Source organism: Amblyomma maculatum, chromosome 10 (genome assembly GCF_055883805.1).
Source record: "Amblyomma maculatum isolate TAMU_Amacu chromosome 10, ASM5588380v1, whole genome shotgun sequence".
Classification (NCBI taxonomy): Eukaryota; Metazoa; Arthropoda; class Arachnida; order Ixodida; family Ixodidae; genus Amblyomma; species Amblyomma maculatum.
Window position 1 is genome coordinate 41,355,775 of NC_139353.1, and position 20,909 is coordinate 41,376,683.

The following is a 20,909-nucleotide window of genomic DNA, read 5'->3' on the forward strand; positions in this document are numbered from 1 at the left end:
CATACACAACATATACGCGATTTCGGCGTTGGTTCAACTCACCGTCATCTCCGTGTGTCCGTAGTTCGTCACATTTGGCCACTCAGCTGCATGCTTTATAAAATTTGTAACTAGGCGGCGGACAGGAACAATTTTGGAACAGTCTGTGTATGGTTTCTTTGCAGCGTTGACTGGACTGGATTGCAAGCTGCCGGTAAACTTGAGAAGTGTGGCAGCAGCTGTCTTCCATGTATTTTCAACTTCAGCTGCAAATCAAATTAACTATAGGCGGCGGAAGCTGCAGTCTGTGTGGAGTCTTTGCAGCTTTGGTTGACTTGTGAGCTACCGATAAACTTGGGGAGGGAGGTAGCAGTTATTTTTTTTTTATATTTGGCGTTGAGACGGTGCCGTGTTCAGCTGCCATGGTGTGTCACCATACGTACACGATTTTGGCGTCGATTTAACTCGCCTTCACCTCCTTGAGTCCGTCAGCCGTTGACAAAAGTGCGCAACATGCTTGAAAAAAAATGAACTAGGCTGCCGAAGCTGCAGTCTGTGTGGTTTCTTTGCAGGTTGGACTGAATTGTAAGCTACCGTGAAACTTGAGAAGCGTGGTAGCAGTTTTTTTTATATTTTGCACGGTTCCGTTTTCAACTGTCAGTGCGTGACACCATTTGTATGCGATGTCTGCGTTGGTTGATCTCGCCTTCACCACCGTGCTTCTATCAGCTGCCGGCCAAAGAGCGCAACATGCTTGAAAAAAAAATTAAATAGCCAGCGGGAACGATTTAGTAGCAATCCGCGTGGCAGCAAAACACACGGCGATATGTGCCGCGCGCGCGCCGCGCGCACCGCTGGAAAGGAGGAAGCTGGACGCCCAGCAAAAAAAAAAGCGCGCGCGCGCACTTGACTGCGCTCGGCCAATGAGAGGGTCGAACGACGAAGGAGAGCGCAGGAGAGGAGGCGGGTGGCAAACTTCACATGTTGGTGCTACTTTTAGTTTGAGGGGCTTTACATTATTATCATCACAACATGTAGAGACATGTAGGAGTACCAAGTGGATGTATCTTACCATCTCCAAGTGGACCAGATGATCCGCTAGCCTTTTTCTTTTTCTTCTTATGATGTTTCTTGGCACAAAGAAATTTCCCTGCTGAATAGAGTGAAAACACAATCAGCACCAATGCTCCTGTAGAGGAGTTAAAAAAAGGACGCACCTCGCTTTGACTTCTCCTTCGACCCTGCGTCACCACCAGCCAGAGCTTGCTTCATCGCTTCACGCCTAAAGAATGCATTGCAGGTTTGGGTCATCAGAGTCACAACATGCTGTGCAACAACAACTGAAGTACTGATGCACAGAAAGGATGCACAAAAAGGTATGAAGATCCTCCTTCTCTGCCTTTGCCTCTACACCATTAGCACCATGAACAAAACACATTAGTTCACATTGTTGTTTAGTTATTTAACAGCCACCGGCTTGTGTGACAAACTCTGACTGTGCTCCACGTTCCCTTTCTCTTCCCCTCTTTAATCCCCTTATCCCTTTTCCCTAGTGTAGGGTAGCCAACCAGAGGCCTTTCTGGTTAACATCCCTGCCTTCCATCCTCATCCCTATGTATCCCTATGTATCTATCACATTCAGGAGTCAACATTAACCTAAGCTCTGCAATGACCATGAAAAAGTGTAATGAATGCTGAATTGCACTTCTGGCTTTCAGCATCTCTGAGACATGCAATATGAAAGCACCATAATACCAAAATTTGATTATTGTTTCCAGACTGCCCTTTATTTACACAAGCAGGACTAAAGTACAGACTACTTAGCCAAGACATCATTCAGATTTCAGTATGCCCGGCATGAGAAAACACGCAAAAACAGGTATAACAAGTCAACTGCTATTTTCAAAAGGTTACCCAATTAACTCTTTCGGGACCGCGCCATAGGCCATCGTGTAAAAATGCACGATCAAATCGCGCGCGCTCTCAAGCTCAAATATCCGCTCATTGGAACACGTGTCGCCATCTAGTGAGTAGTCTAGTATCTAAACTTTCGGTTTTGGTGTAGTTTGCCTTTTTCACGGCAGGCGGCGACGCGGGAGAGATTTTAATCTTTGGCGCGGCGGCGGCGCAGATTGAGAACCATGGCGTCAACCTCGCGTCAGGCCGCGCAAGTGGTGCAAGAAAGCACGCACAAAAAAAATGTTGTACATAAGCCTCCCACTTTTTTTTGTCTTGAAGTTAGAAAAGAGGCATTGTATCACATTTTGTATATTCTGAAATATTTTTATTACTCTTTTTTATTTCCGTATTCAAGAATTTCCTTCTTTTTTATGTTTTTTTAAGAAGAAAAGTTATATTTTGAGATTTTTTTGTGATATCATGTATATTTTTAAGGCATCTCTATTTTTTTCTCGTGAAAGTGCGTTCATTTAGCTGCATAACAATATATGTTACAACAAGCTAGCAGAAGATGTCATTGAATAAAAAAATATTTTCCAAGTTGTACCACAATTGCCTTCTTTTCGGGCGGTCCCGAAAGAGTTAACATACACTTATACAGCAGAATACCAAAGTAAATAACCAGTATAGAAATTTACCAGGGGTGAGTAAATATTTGAAATTCCAAATAAGAATTGAATACGCTCGTTATTAGATTCGTGTTAAAAAACTGGTACTTGGAATTTTCCAAACATTTAAAAATTACTGAGTACAACAAAAATTTCCAAATTCACTGCAGTTTCACCATGCTGCTCGCTTCACCGCAATGCTTGACTGCATTGACTTTGCAGTGCGCACCCTAAAAACACGATAGGGGCCGTCTTGCGAAGATGGACCTTCCCTTTAGTGAAGAAGGCCTTTTCAACAGTATGCGAAAAGTGAGGTACTTGATGAAACCGGGAAAATGACGCAGTTTTCCTTTCGGTTTTATCCTAAATGCAGACAACCATTGTGCAGTGTTCGTCAGATAAAGTTACTGTGATACATGCAGTTTTCGGCAATTTTTTCACACCAATTCGATGATTAGAAACTTCAGTCAATTGATACATTTTTTATTCTATCCCTTGAAGGCCAAACCAACGAGAGTTTAGTGTATTCAGCAGTGACATGACAGCTCCACCCGATTTCATGCAGGCCCTCCTTGTACAAAAATCTGGTATACGGACAAGAGCAGAAAATTTTTACTGAATTTTTTCAGTAGATTATATACTTCTGCGCAATTCTAGTTTAATTTGTTTTGCAGATACCATGGGAATTCTGAAATAAACAAGAGCAATGTTTGCTATATTTATATTTTCCATTCATCAGATATTCGATATTTGAAGGCACCTTTTTCTCAAATTTGTATTTAATTCATATCTGAAAATTTCAATATTCGCACACCCTTAGAGTTTACCAATCACTTGACTTGCAAAAAAAAAAATATTTTTCTGGCAGCCATGGCAAGTATGTGGACTGAAATTTTCAATGGGAACATGCACGGTGACAGCAAGGGAAGTATAAATTTTTTTTATTGGCTATCAGATCTGCAAAACCCTGACACCAGGTGTACTTATGACTGTCACATAAGTAAGACACTAAAATTCACAACCTCAAGATTATGAAATGCATTTAAGGCACATACCACTGTATCGAGGAAGGATTCCAATGTGGGTAAGAAGACGGGGAAAGGAAAGGAACTGTGAAACTCACTGCTGCTGGAAGGACTTGGAAGGGATGAGGCCAGCCAGTGTCTGGTCCTCCTCCCCCTGGCGGTAGGCCTGCCACCAGTTGGGGTCATCCCGGTTGATGACGTGCAGCACATCACCCTTTTGGAACGGAATGCCCAACTCTCGGCATGGAATGTACAAATCCTCATCCGGCTCATAGTCGAAGTGGGCCTGACAATGAGAAACGAAGGGAGAGAGCAGAACATGTTCAAGCAGTGTTCAATGTTGTGAGCCTAGCATGCCATAAAATCGTTGGAATCTTAGTTCAGATAAGAAGGCTTCAATGTTGATGCAACCCTTTCAAATTTAAATGACGTTCCCGACAACTCTATGCTATTTCTGTTCTTTGTAAAAATTGATTCCATGCCTCTTTCCAGGCATTTTGATGCTTATCCAGTTGCAATAGATGCATTTAATGCCGAAAAAATTGCATTTGTCACTCGATTCGAACTGTATCTAATCTTTTGAAGTGAATGACAGTATAACCTAGCCTCTGGTACCTTCGTGAAAAGGCTGCATCGACACACCACAGTTTGCATGAAAAACTGGCCAGTGATGGTGACACCTCTGTTTCACTTTTTGGCTTTGTCTGGCTTATAAAAGTTCCGTTTTTAGTGCAAGTTGTTTCTTTGATGTAAGCATGCAATAACCTACTCATACGGGACAACGCAATTTATTCTCACTGTTCCTGTAGCTGTCACTCACTCAAGCCTTGTGTACCTTAACATATTTATTTTGATATCTAAGCATATGAAAAATAAACAGGGTATAAACCGTCACCAGTAAGTAACCCCTCCTGCAGCCATGCATCCATTAATACAACACATACAAAAATAATTAGCATGAAAGACAAAATGAGTGCACCACTAGCACTTTTATCCTTGTTTTTTCATCGTGTTTTATAATGGGATCATCCTAACCTGCCAAACTTCCTGGTTATCTCGGCTATGCATCTGCACAATGTTCCCACCAAGAAGCGCGAAACACAATCAGGATGTTTGAAACCCCAAGAGAATCTGAGTAATGCACATCAAGCTCATTATCTACAGGATGTGCCACAAGGGGCAGGTTCAGTCAACTGCTTAATTACATCCCCACCCACTTTTTACTCATCTCCAACTTATTTCCTAGGGGGCCAGCAAATTTTGTTTCCCCTGGATCGTTATCAACATAAGTGTGAAGTATTTCTGTTTCATCTCTTCTGTGAACCTATGTGCACACAATCTGCGGTCACCTTGACATGGATCATCCCTGCGTCTGTGGAGCGGGGTGTGACTGTTTCCTGGTTGCACGGCACAATCAGAAACGTGAGGGTGCCAGTCATCGTAGCCAGCAGATCGCAGACTTCGTTCACTGACTTGCCACGCATGCCGATGCCATTCACTTCCAGGATTTCGTCACCCTCATGTAATAGTCCTGCAGAAACAGACACACAACACATAGAAGCCAACATTTTCCTTTGAATTCAGAATATACCCCCAGCTATTTCATGATCACAATGAATGACGCAGGTACTAAATACAGCACGCCTAAGGAAACAACTAGACTGCCACCATCAACGGAAGGCACCATAGTAAATTTATGGCCATTGTCTGTTATGACTGCATGAGCCGAAGGCTCAGCAGAGCCACGCACTCGTTATAGTCATGAAGTAGTCAGCGTAATCAAGTGGAGTGATCTAAGGAAAATGCAAATAAGTTACGATGAAAATTTGCATAAGAAAAAAAAAAGGTAGCAAATTAGGAATGTGTTTCAGATGTCCTGCTGTAGCAGCCACAAGATCACAGCAAAAGTGGGAGTTCAGTTCATGAGCAAGGCACTGACAGATTGGCCACATTAAAAGCATAGATATTACAGCTGTAATGCCTTCTAAAATGCTGCCAACAATATTCACTTTCAAATTTGCATGTGGATATTGTAGTGCAAAATTGTAATAAGGTTTCGGCTTGGGTCGGAAAGTGCACCCACACCCGATTCTGGACCAGGTACACCTGAAACCTGGAATACAAGTGATAACTGCATACACAAGTCATGATATTCAAATGCTACTAACTTCGAACAGGGACCTTCCAACTTTGAACACTTTGAAGGTGTCAGAGAGGAATTTCCTTACCGCTCTTTTCAGCTGCACCTCCCTTGACGATTCGTCCAATGATGACACTTTCCCCTTCATTGCGAACAGTAGCACCCTTCAAGAAAAAAAAAAGGAAAATGCTGGTGTGTTATCAAGCTGTGTCAAAAAATTGTTACCATGTGTGCAGTCCTCAACATAAATACACAGCCTACTCTGCATATGAAAACACAAATTTAGATGTCACAGTAAAGCCCAAAATTACAAGCTGATGCCACTCACTGTGATCACAATCACAATATTTATTCAAGACCAGGTGTGTGTGAATATTTAAATTTGCGAATAGGAGTTGAATATGAACATGGGAAAAAAATGACTGAATATCGAATATCTCATCAGTGGGGAAAAGAAATTAAAATTTAAAAATACTAAACATTGCTCATCTTGTTTGTTTCAGAATGCACAAACTATTTGCACATAAAATTAAACTAGAATTGCACAGAAGTGTATGCCCTACTGAAAAATTCAGCATAAATTTTATGCAATTTCATACACCAGTTTTTGTAAAGGAAGGACCTGCAAAAAACCGGGCTGTCATATCACTGTTGACCAGAGTAAACTCTCATTAATCTAGCCTTCAAAGGACCAGTAAAAATGTCCGAATTCACTGAAATCTCGGAATTATCGAATGGGCCTGAAGAAACTGCCGAGAACTGTTTGCATCAAAGTAATTCTGTCTCATGAACACCTGCACAATAGCTGTCTGCATATGCGATGAAACCGTATTCCGTAATTTATTCCGTAACCGAATTCCATAACCAAATTCCGTAACCGAATGCGTAATTTTCCCAGTTTTGTCAAGTATCTCGCTTTTCACATACTGTTGGGAAGGCTCTTTTCACAAAACGAAAGGTTCCTCTTATCCATAAAACAACCCTGTCACGTTTTGAGGGTGCTTCACCGCACAGTCTACGCAGCCAAACGTTGCGGCGAAGTGTACAGTGCGGTGAAACAGCGTAAATTCGAAAACATTTCTATTCGTTAATTCTCGAGTTTAGGAAAATTGCAAACAACAGTTTCTCGAACACAAATCGAATAACAAGCATATTCGATTCGATTCGAAATTTCTAATATTTGCACCCCTCTATTCGAAACTATTTAGGGATATACGGGGCCATCCACCCTCGGGGCCAACATGGCGCAGTGTTACAGCACCCTATGCAGTGCCCGTGCATCCGGCACAGCCATACATTGAGGCAAAATGGTGCAGGAGCAGATGCTCCCAGGCGTCTCCTGCAGCACTTGAGTAGTGTAGAAGATGGCATGGATTACTGCCCTGCAACCGTGCCCCTTCGCTTCGATGCGTATCCCCTCTTTCCCTTCACTCACTAATCTGCTCATCTATTCTGGCCACTGTCCCTGGGCAATGTATGTCCAAGCCAAGTTTGATATCTAGATTAGCCTTGGCAGTTTACTTTGAAGAAAAATCTAGTAATGAGCCCTATTTACGGCCAAGTCACCATAAAAGATGGGGCTCTGCACGATTCACTGTAGCTTGTGTAAAATGGATCCTAGTGCATGGCAATTGACTTCCAATACCCCAGACCACATGGAGACTTACATACTACTACTGTATTATATAAATCATCCAAAACTATTAAACTATTGCCAGGACATTCACAAGTGAACGAAAGCAGCTGGAACTATCTCAACTCATGAAAGCATAACATCACAGTCTTTGTATCCTCACCAGAGGTTCGTTCGTCTTGTCGATGTGGACAATCTTGATGCTGTCCTCCGAGTAATGCGACGCTCTATCCAGGGCCTCGTGAGCCCCACCCGGGCCAGGCGGAGAGTGGGCGAGACGAGGAGACGCTCCGCAGCGGGCCGCAATGCGATCATGGCTCAGTAGCAGCCCATCCACTTCCAGCCGACCCAGCAAGTCTTGCAGCTGCATTGCCTCAGGCAAGGCACAGCCTTCCAGCAGAGACAGAACCTGCACAGGCACCACAAAAGGACATGCACTCTGCTGCGGAGGCCAATGACAGACAAGCTAAGCAAGGTGCACAGCTGGGCCAGAGGGCTCAAAGAAAAAGAAAAAAAAAAGACATGATAAACAGGACAGAACAGAACATGACACAAGTACTGCTGTGACCTCTTTCTTGTCTCATCCTTTTATCTTCCAACAGCAACACAACACTGGCAACCTGACCGTGGTATAATTTATATACATTAAAGTGCAAGCACATAACGACTGGACACATCTAGTGGCACCATGCCAGTACAAATGTCATTCCCAGCCGAATATAATTCATGGCTCTTTGTGCTGGTCTCTTAGCTAGCCAGAGGACTCTTATATAAAAAATATTATGTTCGAACTGGGCCAGTGTTGGAGAGTTAGAGGGTTACCACACCATTTTTGGCATTGGGAACTTCCCGAAAATGTTAAAACGTGCATGTGGTGAAGAATTAAAAGTTTCAAGGTACGGCCAACAGCCAGCTGCTAAGGTCATGGGAGCGCCACTACCTGCTGACCTCAAGAAATTGGTCGCAGGCCTCGATCAGACTTTATAACCAGTACAACTAAGGCAATTGTTAGCAAATAGCTCTTCAATGGCACGTCATGGCATGTAAAAAGCCCACTCACCTCTTGGGCCAGGTCCTGAGCATTGGAGCAGACGGGGGTGGGGGGCCGCTGGTAGCACCAGGCCTGCTGGACATTGTTGCTGACAGCCAGTGCCCCCTGGAAGCCCGGTTCTTTCAACAGGCCGGCAACACAGGAGAGCGAGCCCGGCTCCGCCAAGGGCTCCAGCCTCTTGAGGCACTGCTCCAACTCATGAGCTTCTGCAGGTAAAAAGACCATAGGAGCAAATAACAGTGAAGAAAGAGTGCAGACAAATGCAAAAAAAAGATAACTTCAACTGGACCCACAAAAGTTTCTGTGCATAAAATCATTCCCCGATGGCCAACAGGGAGCTGAGCTTACTTACGGACATCTCTGTAGAAAGGGTCACTAATCCATATTTATGCCACTCGCTCTTTCTAGTATTTTATGGTGAGAGTTGTAAAGGCACATTTCTAGCTTATGCAGTGTCAGTGTAATAAAAGGAGAATCTAGGAGAAAGAGAGCAGCACTGCTTGCCACACTACCAATGAGCGGCATTCTCTGTACGTAGCTAACTGCAGCTAGTGATATTTGCACCTTCACACAGTGAGGGCACCACTCGATGACACAACAAACAGCACATTCAGTAGTGAAATTAGAAGTTGCTGAATATCATGGTATTTCTACTAACTGAATAATTTCATTTATGTTCAACCGTAGCAAACCGTACCCCAAAGAAAACAAAACACTTGTTCAAATTATGCATAGTTTGTCCCAAGTGAGGACACGGCAAACAAAAAATGGTCGGCCATTTTGGTGTCAAAATTAGATTTCACAGTACATTTCATAGTAACCCCCGGCTCTTCATCTGCAAAGTAACAAAAAAATTAAGATAAGATATGCAGCACAAGTCTTAAAATTTGCAATTTTTTTTTTTGTGGTCCTTAAAAATTGCGAGCAAACCGTGGTTTTGATGGGGCCGCTGCATAATGGGTTTCGCAGGTTTCTGACTAAACAGCACGGTATATCGTAGTATCACTAAGAAGAGGAGAGATCAGAGAGGATCACAGCTTTCTTTCATTTCAGTGTTGCAGTTCTCTTATTTTTATCATCTGTGCAGCATTTCCTTAGGAATGAATGGCAGTAGAATGATTTTGTCTGTTGTGCATGGCAACTAACTAAAATACTGAACTGTGCAATAAAGCTGCTAGTTTCTTGAAACCTATTTCTCTAAAAACTGCTGTCAAGTAAATATGTATAATAAATATGAAACTTTAATTTTAAAGTGAACAGCCATTTAACGAAGAAACTATTAATAGATTGGTTGGTATATGGGGTTCAGCGTCCCAAAGTGACTCAGACTATAAGAGATGCCGTAGTAAAGGGCTCCGGAAATTTCGACCACCTAGGTTTCTTTAATGTACACCGACATCGCATAGCACATGGGCGTCTTGCTTTTCGCCTCCATAGAAAAGCGGCCGCAGCGGCCAGGATTCGATCCCACATCCTTGGGCACAGTAGTTACAGTAGTTGAGCGCCCTAACTACAGCACCACCACAGCGGGGCTGAAGAAACTAATAGTATTATTGTGCATAAAGACCTTTATAAACATGCTCAAACCTAACACTCATGCACTTTCCACCAAGTTATTTAATCTCCCAGATGACTTCACAAAGTTGTTCATTGTAGTCATTCAATAATTATGCCAAATCAGCATAAGAAGTTAGACAAATGTGAAAAATTTAATCACATCTGTGCACAAATAAAGAAAATGCCCAAGCCACTGGCACTATGAAATATGTTCAGAACAACCATGTTTTAGAGTTAACTGCGCACAGCAAAAAAGAAAAAGAAAAGAAGCGGTACCCAGGCACAAATTTCGCTGTGAGAAAGCCCAACTTTGAATAACCTTTGTGGACAAAAAAAATTGATTTCAATATAAATCAACGCACATCCTATCCCATTTCATTTTTCATGCAATATAAATTTTCTTAAGTAGAACTGATCTCCATACAAATTAACAACCTCTTTGAGGTATTGAGCATCCTGACTGCACCGGTACAGTGCCTGTACTGCCCAATGCTTGTCCAAACCTCCATTTTCAGATGGCCGTTTCTCTCAAAAAAGCTCGACTTGATATGCGATGGTAATCAGCAATGCTGATACTTTAACCTTCCAATCTCGGCATATCACTAAAAGAAACGGTGTTGCACCATGTCACAGGCACAGAACAAGAATGGACCTGTCACTGGACATGCATTGGCATTGCTGAGGATGGAAGGTGCTTCAATGCCACCGGCTCCACTATACACTACCTCAACCGTGGCTAAGCTGGAAAGAATTGATGAGCATGCCTTGCACCGTGCCTTGCACCCGTGCCGTGCACCCGTGCCGTGCACCCGTGCCGTGCACCCGTGCCGTGCACCCATGCCGTGCATCCGTGCCGTGCCTTGCACCAGCCAGTATCTATGGCTGCATTGCAGCAAAAGCACTTTTCTTGAGGCACAGGCTTAGGCGGTATGTAAACCATACTTGGTTTCTGTGCCCAGTTTGAGCTTTTAGTCTGAGTTCAGTTTTAGCCTTTAGTATGAGTTCAGATTTAGCTTTTAGTCTCGAGTCGCACAACAGCTTGGCAGCTGTAGGTTACAGAGTTGCCATGCAGGAGCCTTCCGCTGCATGCCAAAATTGATACTGGATAGAGCCTATAATAAACACAAAGCTGAAGGACTCAAAAACTAAATTCTGTAACAACCCTCATTACAGTTCAGGAAAATTACAAAATCAAAATTAGTGAGTTAGAATTAATCAGAGCCTATGGCATGTATCATCTACGAAATTTTCATCTTCGAGGCACTTGTAAGAGTGGAATGTGATACAGTAGCAGTAAAAGCACTGTTGTAGCAACATATTTCTTTTATTGCAGTCCAATGTGCTCCTTACTTTTATCTATTATTTGTTTCCTCAGCACTTAACCCTTTCACTGTCACGAACGTACCGGTACGCATTCGCGTTTCCTCCCCGCAGTGTCAATAACGTACCCGTACGTATTCTATCTTGCGTTCAAATCTTCGCGCCACACCGTAAAGCTACCGCGCTTGGACTTGCTCCGCCATCTGTTGAGTCTTTCTACAAGCTGATATGCTCTCTCTGCGCCGATAAGACACATATATGGAAGAGTATGGTGCGACCGCGCCCGCCCGTTCTTTGCTCGTGGGAGGGGGCGTGGTCGCTCCGTGACACTACTCTCTCAAGCGAGCGATCCTTCGGCGCGCGCGTGCGGTTATGGGTTCAAAGTTTGTTCTGCCATCTGCGGCAGGTTTGGAGGTTTTTATTTTTATTCTTTGTCGCGCTTCCGCTACGGCGTGGTAAGTTCAGGGCCGCACGCGGTTGCCTCTCTCCGACTGACATACGACTCGATTGCTGCATTCGCTCTCTCTCCACGCGCCCTCGCTTGAGGACAGCTTGCCGTTAGCAGCAGCAGCATACGAGTGTTTTAGCCTCTTTCCATCTTTTTCTCTTTCGACTTCACTACGCGCCGTTTCTCTCCCTTGTGCTGGCCACTGAATGTGCGCCCTCCGCGCGCGCTTACTTTCGGATGGCGGACCGCGCGGGACCTTCGACAGCTGACTGGAGCGATGGCTCTTCGGGTTCTGATTACCAGCCAAGCTCGGATTCGGACTCAGGATCTACCACACTCTGAAGAAGTATTGAGCGTGTCTTTTTTTATTTTATCATATATCATTTATAGTCAGACTGATGATGATGATGTTTATTTAAACACCTGCAGAACACTGAAATGTACAAATTACATTGACTAATTTATTTGTATACCCATCATAATGCAAAATAAATCTTTATGCTCGTTCCCTGATATGCTCGTTCTCTGAAACCAAGCCGACACTGGGGGTGCGTCCCGGTCAGAAACAGCCGACAGTGAAAGGGTTAAAGGAGGTTGCGGATTCAACCTACCACCCCTGCTCTCGAACATGGCATGTGGCCAGTGCTCTCAAATGCCAGTGCACCTACCAATTTGACCATGCCGCATGGTCTCATGAATTCATACACCTCAGCGACCAACCGTGCTTATCACTTGCTAACTGTCCGAGCTACCGTCGGCCATGTCACATGATTTTGTGACATCACACAACCTCAATCAATCACCATTTTGTCCATGCCACCTGCCAACTCGGTCATGTCATGTGGTTTCGTGATATCAAACACCCCAAAGACCGATCAGTGCTTGGCAACGTGACTTGCCCATGCAAGAAATTCCGATTGGTCAAGAGACTGATGACAGCATGCGGTCTCACGACGTCACAGACCCTGCTAACCAATCAGCACTTAGACTTGTAATGATGTCTATCCCTGTGACTATGACTATACCCTGCAGTGGGTATAGTCAGGCTGAGGATGAGAATTATGATGATGATGATGTCTATCAACTCAGCTATATCACGTGGTCTCGTGATGTCGTACATCTTGCCAATGATCAGTGCTTGGCCATGCCTACACACTAACAACTCCCACCTGCAAATTCGGCCACAGAATTACTTGACTGGTCAATATGCTGAAGACGTCATGCGGTCTCGTGATTTCGTACACCCCACTGACTAATCAGCATTCAGCAATCAGATCATGTGACCTGATCGCTGAATGGTCGAGAGATTGATGACCTCACAAGTTAATGTGACCTCTCTTAACCAATCAGAAAATGTTTCTGACACATGCTAGAAAATGTTTCTGACACATGCTAGCTTTTTCTCAGAATGTGAATTCTAATGCTATCGCACTAATATACCAACCTAGCAGCAGCCTGTAATTTGCACTGTTGCGAACTGTGTGCAGGGCGGTGTACCCAAACAGGGCACACTCACCATAAATGCGGCTGGGAGGCTTATGTGGGCTGACAGGCAGGAGGCGGGCATCTGAAGGCAGAGTGGCACCGAAGGAAGAGGTATCCGTCTCAAAGGCAGCATTGAGGATCCCTTCAGGGGCATTTTGCTCCAGGGCGCGAAGCTTCTTGGAGCCCCGCAATGACGATCGCAGGAACTCCTGCTCTTGCGCCAGGCGCTCTTCTTCTTCCTTGCGCAGCCGCAGCTCTTCCTGCAGGACAACACGGGTGTCACATAAACTTTTATCTGTCCAAGTGCAGCAGTGAGACGATGATGTGCACGGTTTTACGCCCCAAGTGACATGAACATAAAAGTGGCTTTTCACAGCAGTCACAGCTAATCTTTACCATAAGTCCCTGCACATCATGGAGACAACACCTTGTTGCTCTATGCCAAGATGAGGGGACTACAAAGTGTATCAACCAAAGGGAAAAAAACTGCCTATGAAAAGTCATAAATAATGCTTATGAAAGCATGTGGTATGAATTACACATGAAGGAAAGCAGGCATGCAAAGCTGCACTGCAGCAAAGCATATAAATAATTGTGCATGAAAACTCAGAACAAACACATGAAACAGCACAGGCTTCAACTGTCTTTTTTGTATGCTGTATCACTACATAGCGTTGTCTTTTTCCCTTTATTTTTTATAGAAATTGTAAACTGCGCCCCATCTTACAGTGCACTTTGAACTGAGTTCTTCTGAAGTTTATATACGATAGTTATGTACCGATTTGAACAGCTTTTCGCATCAGTAAACAAATGGGGACAGGAGTCACCGTATTCAGAAAAAGCTAGTGGCTCTCACTAAACGTTAGCCTCTTGGCTTATGTAAAATGCTGAAAAAGGCTCTAGCATAAAATCATGGACAATAAAACAGGGTGCAGGGATGAGCTCTCATGGTTTTATTTCAGAATAAGATGACTCACACGTAAGATGCACAATGTCTGGGATAAGGGCGCATCATGTTAGAAGCCTAACCCCCAATGACTTGGTCTCTTGGAGCACAAGGGCTTTGAACGTGTTGGATGAAAAGTGCAAGACGACATTTGTATTAAAAAAACTTGCAAGAATAAAACTGAGAGGATGATCACTGTGTCATGCCAGGGTGGGTTTTGTGCAGCAAAACCAGTCACAGTTACTGAGAGCATAGTGAGATTTTCGCACGAACAACTAGAAAACAAGGCAACCTGGCTCGTGTCCCACACGTGCAACAATTGCCTGCAACTCAACTCCCGCTTACGGTGTGCAAGAACCCATTCCATAATTCAAAAATTCATGAAAAGTGACTGTAGACTAGAAGCACTGAAACTTTAATAACATCAGCATAAGCTACCTCATTACCTTCATATTAGCATATTCTTTCAGACTGGCCATACAGCAGTCCCCACTTAGCCATAAAATGCTGCAATTAGGCCAGCAGGAAAGAGCCTCTGCCCACCATCTGCCATAACAGAGCTGCAATAATGATACAAGAAATAATTTGGTGGGTGCAGTAACAACTACAATGTGCGCCTTCAATCCCTGTTAAGCTCTACCAATTTAAACCTCAGTTAAAACATGGTTTTGAGCAAGTGTAGTAAAAACTTCCTTTTTATTTTTTATCTGTTGCTGACACAGGCAGTCTTACCTGATATTTGCGGATGCGCTCCAGCTGGTCTCCCGTCGGAGCAGCTGATCCATTGAGCCGGGGAGAGCCCTGAGGCCTTGGAGGCGGTGGGTAGCGTGGCGCTGTCTTGGCCACCGCCACAAAAGACTCGGGCACGTCCACGGCCATCTCGCGATGCGGCTCCCCTGTCTCCACCTCGGCTGGACCCTGCCACCCAAGAGAGATGGTCGTCCTCTAGTTACACAGCATTCTAGCATTCCCCGTCATTGCTGCTCTTGCCATAACACAAAGGCTCGCTTGTCTTTCTTAGCTTTGCGTTAGACTAGCTAGCCTTCACCGGCCGCCCCAGTCCGTGCTGCCTGCCTCCACTCTTGCTTCAACTCTCAGCCACGAATCTCAAGTTCTACCTGTCCTTGTTTTCACTCTCAAGTGCCCGACTGCATTTAAGAACCTTTTCTTTTTGGCGCTTTCTCTTTACTTATCAGAGATGGCACCTGGAACTATATGTGCCTGGTTCTACTTCAAGCTATGGGAGAGGCTCTAATCTAGGATCTTAATAAAGGGGCTATGAACATTTCAGCAGCCTGCTGATAATTGAAGCAATAAAATGCACGAGCTTACAGTGGTGTAAGGACCACACCACTTCGTTTTAGTGGAATGCATTACAAACAGTTCCAACGAGTAGCCAGGTACAACAAACTAATTGTCAGTATGGTGCACAAACAAGCACTGCATACAAGTCAAATGAACTCTCATGTAGTGTTTAAATTGTAGGATCAGCAGCTGACTGCAGCTTTATCGCTGTCAGACAGCGCAAACAGGGGGGGGAGGCCTTCCCTGATATAAAGAGAGTGCGGAAAGATAACACCGTGTCAGTGATAAGCTAAGAATGCTGCTAAGTCGATGTCGTCTCCGACTCAGTACAGACAGCAGACAGACACACAAGCACTTCGCACCTTCATGCCGGGAGGTGGGGAGAGCGATTTTCGGGGTGTGGGCACGGGCGGGTTGGGTGAGGTGAGCATGAGTTCTGGCAGCTGCTGGGTCAGCTCGAGTTCTTGGTCTGCGACAGCGGAGGCTGCGTGCCCGTTGGCTGAGGTTGCCGCACCTCCCTCGGGAAAACCCGACTCTCCTGTGTGGTGAAGGAAGGACACACAAATGCAAAAAGACTTTCACATGAGCAGCGCTATTCCACTGTATGACAGCCCTTATTCTGGAAAGTATACTGCAGTAGATGGCGATCATTTGTAGCTCTCTAAATGCAAAGTTGACATCTGCATCGTGACGACGACTTTCCCATCTTTCCTGTCATGCCATTTAGGCTGAAACTGCACTTGCCCTAGCATTAACAATAGTATAGTGCAAGTGTGCAAGGTTAGCTCGCTCTCATGCCACTTGTGACAGCAACTGCACAGGCCCTCGTGAAATGCAAAAATGAAAACTCACTGCAGCGCCTCAACAAAACTTGCAAACAGAACAGACGATTCCTAGATTCAGAAAGTGCTAATGCACATTTATAAGGAAATCACAACAGAAGGACATGGGACAAGCACTATCCACTGTCCTTTTTCTGCTCTCTTGTTGCTTGCCTTGTAAACTCAATTTACTGCTTTAACTGCACAGGACCCCGTGAAATGCAAAAATGAAAACTCACTGCAGCGTCTCAACAAAACTTGCAAACAGGATAGACGGTTCACAGATTCAGAAAGTGCTAACGCACATTTATAAAGAAACCACAACAACAGAAAGACATGGGACAAGCACTATCCACTGTCCTTTTTCTGCTCTCTTTTTGCCTGTCTTGTAAACTCAGTTTACTACTTTCCAATGATTGCAGCGTGTTACCAGTAGCTACATGCATGTATGATTGGCAACACTATCATCTGTTAACCTATATGAATGGTTGCAAAACAGGCACTGGCTTTGGTTTGGGGCAGCACCGTGCATCTGCTCAGTGATTTTACCACATAACACAAAGGTCACTGTACTGTGAAGTCAGTGTTATCTTCCAAAGAATCACGCGGCATCCCTCAAGGCAAGGCACTACTGGAAATCTTGCACAAAAATGTCACAGCTTACAGAGTGCCAAGACACAAAGCACACCAGAGAGTGCCAAGTACAGCTCTGGGTCTGTATTCGAAGTTTGTGTTGCTTTCAAAAATGTTATTTTCGCTGTTTTCACCCTCGTTAGGTTGGTGGAGACATCGGAACCGGATAAAACGAATGCATACTACCACTTCTGGTTTCTAAGCTTCCACCAGCCAGGTGACTTGATTCAAAAATAACGCTAACTCTGAATACGAAGCTTGTACTGCATACTCTCTGTGTCATCTCATGTCCCTACAGTGTGTAAACTATGAATCATTACCAACTTTATAAAATCACGACCCTAACCAATGCGTACTTTCTACAAAGAAATGGCACTTAATGATTAAACCAGTTTATGAAAGACAGTTAATATTGTAAGCTCAGTGTTACTAAATCGTTGGCTTCTGGTCACACATTTAGCTTATGAATGAGTTAGGCAGTTGTATTTGAACTTACATGTCATCATTCCACATCAGTAGAATGAATTCAAGGAGAGAGAGAGGTTATTTCAGTGTGACCAATATTGGGTATGCGGTGCTGCTGTATACTCAATAACAACTTGGCCAAATATTTATTTTGTAACAGCAATCCCCTTTTAACCTTTACCAACACTCCATGCCAAAAGACTACACAAGATCACAACAACACATCGTACCACAAAAGCACTTCCATTAACTTGACAGCTCCTCTAAACTCCAAAGCATGCTGACAAATTGCCAGATAGCTAGGATGCCACAAGTGCTCATGAGCAACAGCTGCACATGTGTATTCAGACGCACGACAGCAGCAGCCAAATAGTGTTTGACCTCGAAATGTCAGATTCCTCAAGTCTGTATTTAAAACTCAATAAAAAATTTCAGCGATCTCAATACATTAAAAAACGCTCCCCAACCAAGAATGTTCCTCCTCATCCTCTCTCAAAGCATTTACAGACAAATAATGGCAAGCAAGAATTAAGATGTGTATAAAGCTCAGAAGGTTACCATGTGCCATCTTTGTGACCCTGGAACATTTTCATTAGGACAGGTTCTTAAAATGAAATTGTAATTTATGCTGTTTTGATGCATTTAACGACCAGGAAGCATGAAAAACGTGTCCTTCATCGTGTTCTACAATGTGCTCAGCATACTTCAATTTTTTTCAGTGCTCACTTTAGCACTCTCTGATTAAATAATTTAAAAAGACCGCACATTATGGAGCAAGAGCATTCACATGAGGCCTAGAAGGAATGATGGTTCAGAGAAAATCATGCTCGCATAATAGAGCATATATATATATATATATATATATATATATATATATATATATATTTTTTTTTTTACTGAAGGCGTATGTAAAAAGTGGGAAAGGAAAGGTGATGTAGCAATTTTTTTCATTTCCCACTCGCTGTGCAGTGTAAGTAGTCATGGATTAGCAAGTTACACAAACCATCATTTTTCTTTTCTTTTTTCAAACTGCATGCAAGCACCTTAAATTTTCTACTTTGCAAGACTGCGCTACATACACAGATTCGCGGGTCTTCGCAACATATTCATTCAAAGCAATGAAAACACACAACAATAAATGTTGCCAATCCCCGTGTTTTACCACAATTCATTTCTGAAGGCCACTATGGTTATACAATAACTGCAGTTCTTCGTTTACTGGCACCTGAAGTAATACTAAACAACCCAAGTCACAGCTTTTGGCCAAACACAGTGGAAAACTTCTCTGAAATACAATACTAGCTCATTATGAGGAGAAGAGGAAGCAATCTTTACTAACTGTGAAGGGAATGGCACAAGATCTATCTGCCTGCCAGGTAGCGCCACTACACAAGAATGATTACCGAGTCAACAAAGAAAATTTTTTTCTGTTAGCCTCCATCTTAAAAGGGAAATCAAGGTTTCTACGAGAAGCAGCAAAGTAGCAAAGAGATATCAGCTTGCTGCTGCAATGAATTCCTCATAAAAAGCAACACCTGAAGGCTAGTAGACCAATTTATTCACTATTCACCAAACAAATTGTCTTTCCTCTAGACAAGACTAGGCTTTTAATCTGAATCTTAACAAGAAAAAATTTAAGCTAGCAGAATGCTTCATCTGGCTGCAAAGTTAATATGTACCCCATATAAAACACTCCGATCAATTCGATTTTTACCAGACAAGGATGTTGTGCCCATCCTTGTTAGATTGTTAGATTTGCTTTGTACAGGACAGAAACATGATGTGACTCCTTCATTCCTTGAACCTGCCGTATTGAGTACCTCCATTGGAGATGGCAAGTATATATGATTTTCATCGACTAATGCATTTTTGCCTGCACGTGGTAACAATGAAGATGTTAGATAAATAAAAAATACAAAGTTAGTGGTTTATGAGGCCAGGAATTGTTGAATAGTTTGAACAGGAAAGCACCCTCACTGAAAACATGTACCATTTCCGTGCCACACAGGCTAACCCTGCATACCCTGAAAAATATACTGGTTATATTCCATTTCTGTTGTATACAGTATATGGTGATCCGTATTGCAACTACTCCCCTTTACAATCTGTCAAGCCTTGAGGATAACAAAAATATTTTAACAAATGAACACCAGATACGCCTGCAGCATAACAGATGAGCAATGCCTCTTGGCACAGAATGCAAGCACACTGAAGACACTGTTCACACTTTCCACAAGGGACTATTCTAATCTGACGGAGATATTTTTACCCAAACTGTGCATGAAAGGAATGAGGATGGCCCCCTGCTCACCCCTTGAGCCGTGCCGTTGGAGCCTTTGCAGCTGGGGCACGGAGGCCACGTAGACGGGACTGGCCTCGGAGGCGAGCAGTAGCAGTCCGTTGGAGCCTGGCTGAGATGAGGGCGTGGCAGAGCGCTCCTCCGCGTTGAGCTCTTGCGACAGCTTGGTCATGTCGACCGGCCGGATGCGCTGCAGCGCCGACAGACGCTCCAGCCGCTCGCGGGCCTGTTGCTCCACCGCAATGACAAACGCCTCTTGCACATGGCTGCTGCTCTCCGACAGGTCCAACACTGGGAGTGGCGAGGCACGAGAGGCCGAGGGGATGAAGAGGAAAGGGTGCAAAAGACCAGAAGAAAGTGATCTGAGGTTTCGGTACTCTTACTAAAACCTGCATTATTGCTTGATCAGCAATTTTCACGTAGGATAGAGGTTGAAAAGTTGTGACTAACAGCTTCTGCTAAGTGCAACAAAAAAATATAAGAAGCCTAACAAGATAAGGCAAGGAACCAGACTGCCACATGTGTCTAGCAAAGCAGTTCTGCACTGCAGGAATGTAGGATTCCCACTAAACCTGTTCGGCTGGTCATGTGTCCAAAACAATTCACAACGCCCTAATGCTTTTGCTAAGGATGTCAAATGCCTTCCTCAAATACACACACACGTGTGTGTGTGTGTGTGTGTGTGTGTGTGTGTGTGTGTGTGTGTGTGTGTGTGTGTGTGTGTGTGTGTGTGTGTGTGTGTGTGTGCGCGCGCGCGACTGAGGCTATGAGAGACGACGTAGTGGAGGACTCCGGAAATTTCGACCACCTGGGGATCTTTAACGTGCGCTGACATCGCACAGCACACGGACGCCTTTTCGTTTTGCCTCCATCGAAACGCAGCCGCCGAGGTCGGGTTCGAACCCGGGTATTCCGGACAGTAGTCGGGCATCTTACCACTGCACCACCCCGGCGGGGCGTGTGTGTGTGTGTGTGTGTAGTTAGTTATCACAAATTTGCAAACGACCTTACTTGTCAACATTGTTCATTTCTTTTCTGATGGCCAGCACCACTGGTGATACTGTGCCCCAGAAGCCATGTTCCCACCTCGGAAAGCTTACTTTTAAGAATTAATAGAGGGTTTCTTGGATACACTTGGTATATTATGCCTTATTTCTATCAGTTACAAAATGTTCCAACATTTACCCACAGCACAAAGTAAACCCAAAATCAATACAGATGTTCGAAATAATTAG

The 20,909-nt window shown here is 44.0% G+C and overlaps 1 protein-coding gene across 3 annotated transcripts in view; it reads right to left on the minus strand.

The window, feature by feature from the left end:
- sdt (MAGUK p55 family member stardust) overlaps positions 1 to 20,909 on the minus strand; it is a 55,042-nt gene that overhangs the window by 9,728 nt on the left and 24,405 nt on the right. For 2 of the 3 annotated variants that reach the window (XM_084582571.1, XM_084582574.1), the window contains 11 exons: positions 19,687 to 19,965; positions 15,819 to 15,994; positions 14,884 to 15,069; positions 13,237 to 13,465; positions 8,405 to 8,601; positions 7,508 to 7,753; positions 5,800 to 5,875; positions 4,921 to 5,102; positions 3,670 to 3,857; positions 1,197 to 1,261; positions 1,052 to 1,132 (listed from right to left, as the gene is read on the minus strand). In XM_084582571.1, the coding sequence (XP_084438697.1) occupies positions 1,052 to 1,132; positions 1,197 to 1,261; positions 3,670 to 3,857; positions 4,921 to 5,102; positions 5,800 to 5,875; positions 7,508 to 7,753; positions 8,405 to 8,601; positions 13,237 to 13,465; positions 14,884 to 15,069; positions 15,819 to 15,994; positions 19,687 to 19,965 (1,905 nt within the window). The remainder of the gene's footprint in view (positions 1 to 1,051; positions 1,133 to 1,196; positions 1,262 to 3,669; positions 3,858 to 4,920; positions 5,103 to 5,799; positions 5,876 to 7,507; positions 7,754 to 8,404; positions 8,602 to 13,236; positions 13,466 to 14,883; positions 15,070 to 15,818; positions 15,995 to 19,686; positions 19,966 to 20,909) is intronic. The other variant, XM_084582572.1, reaches the window with a different exon arrangement.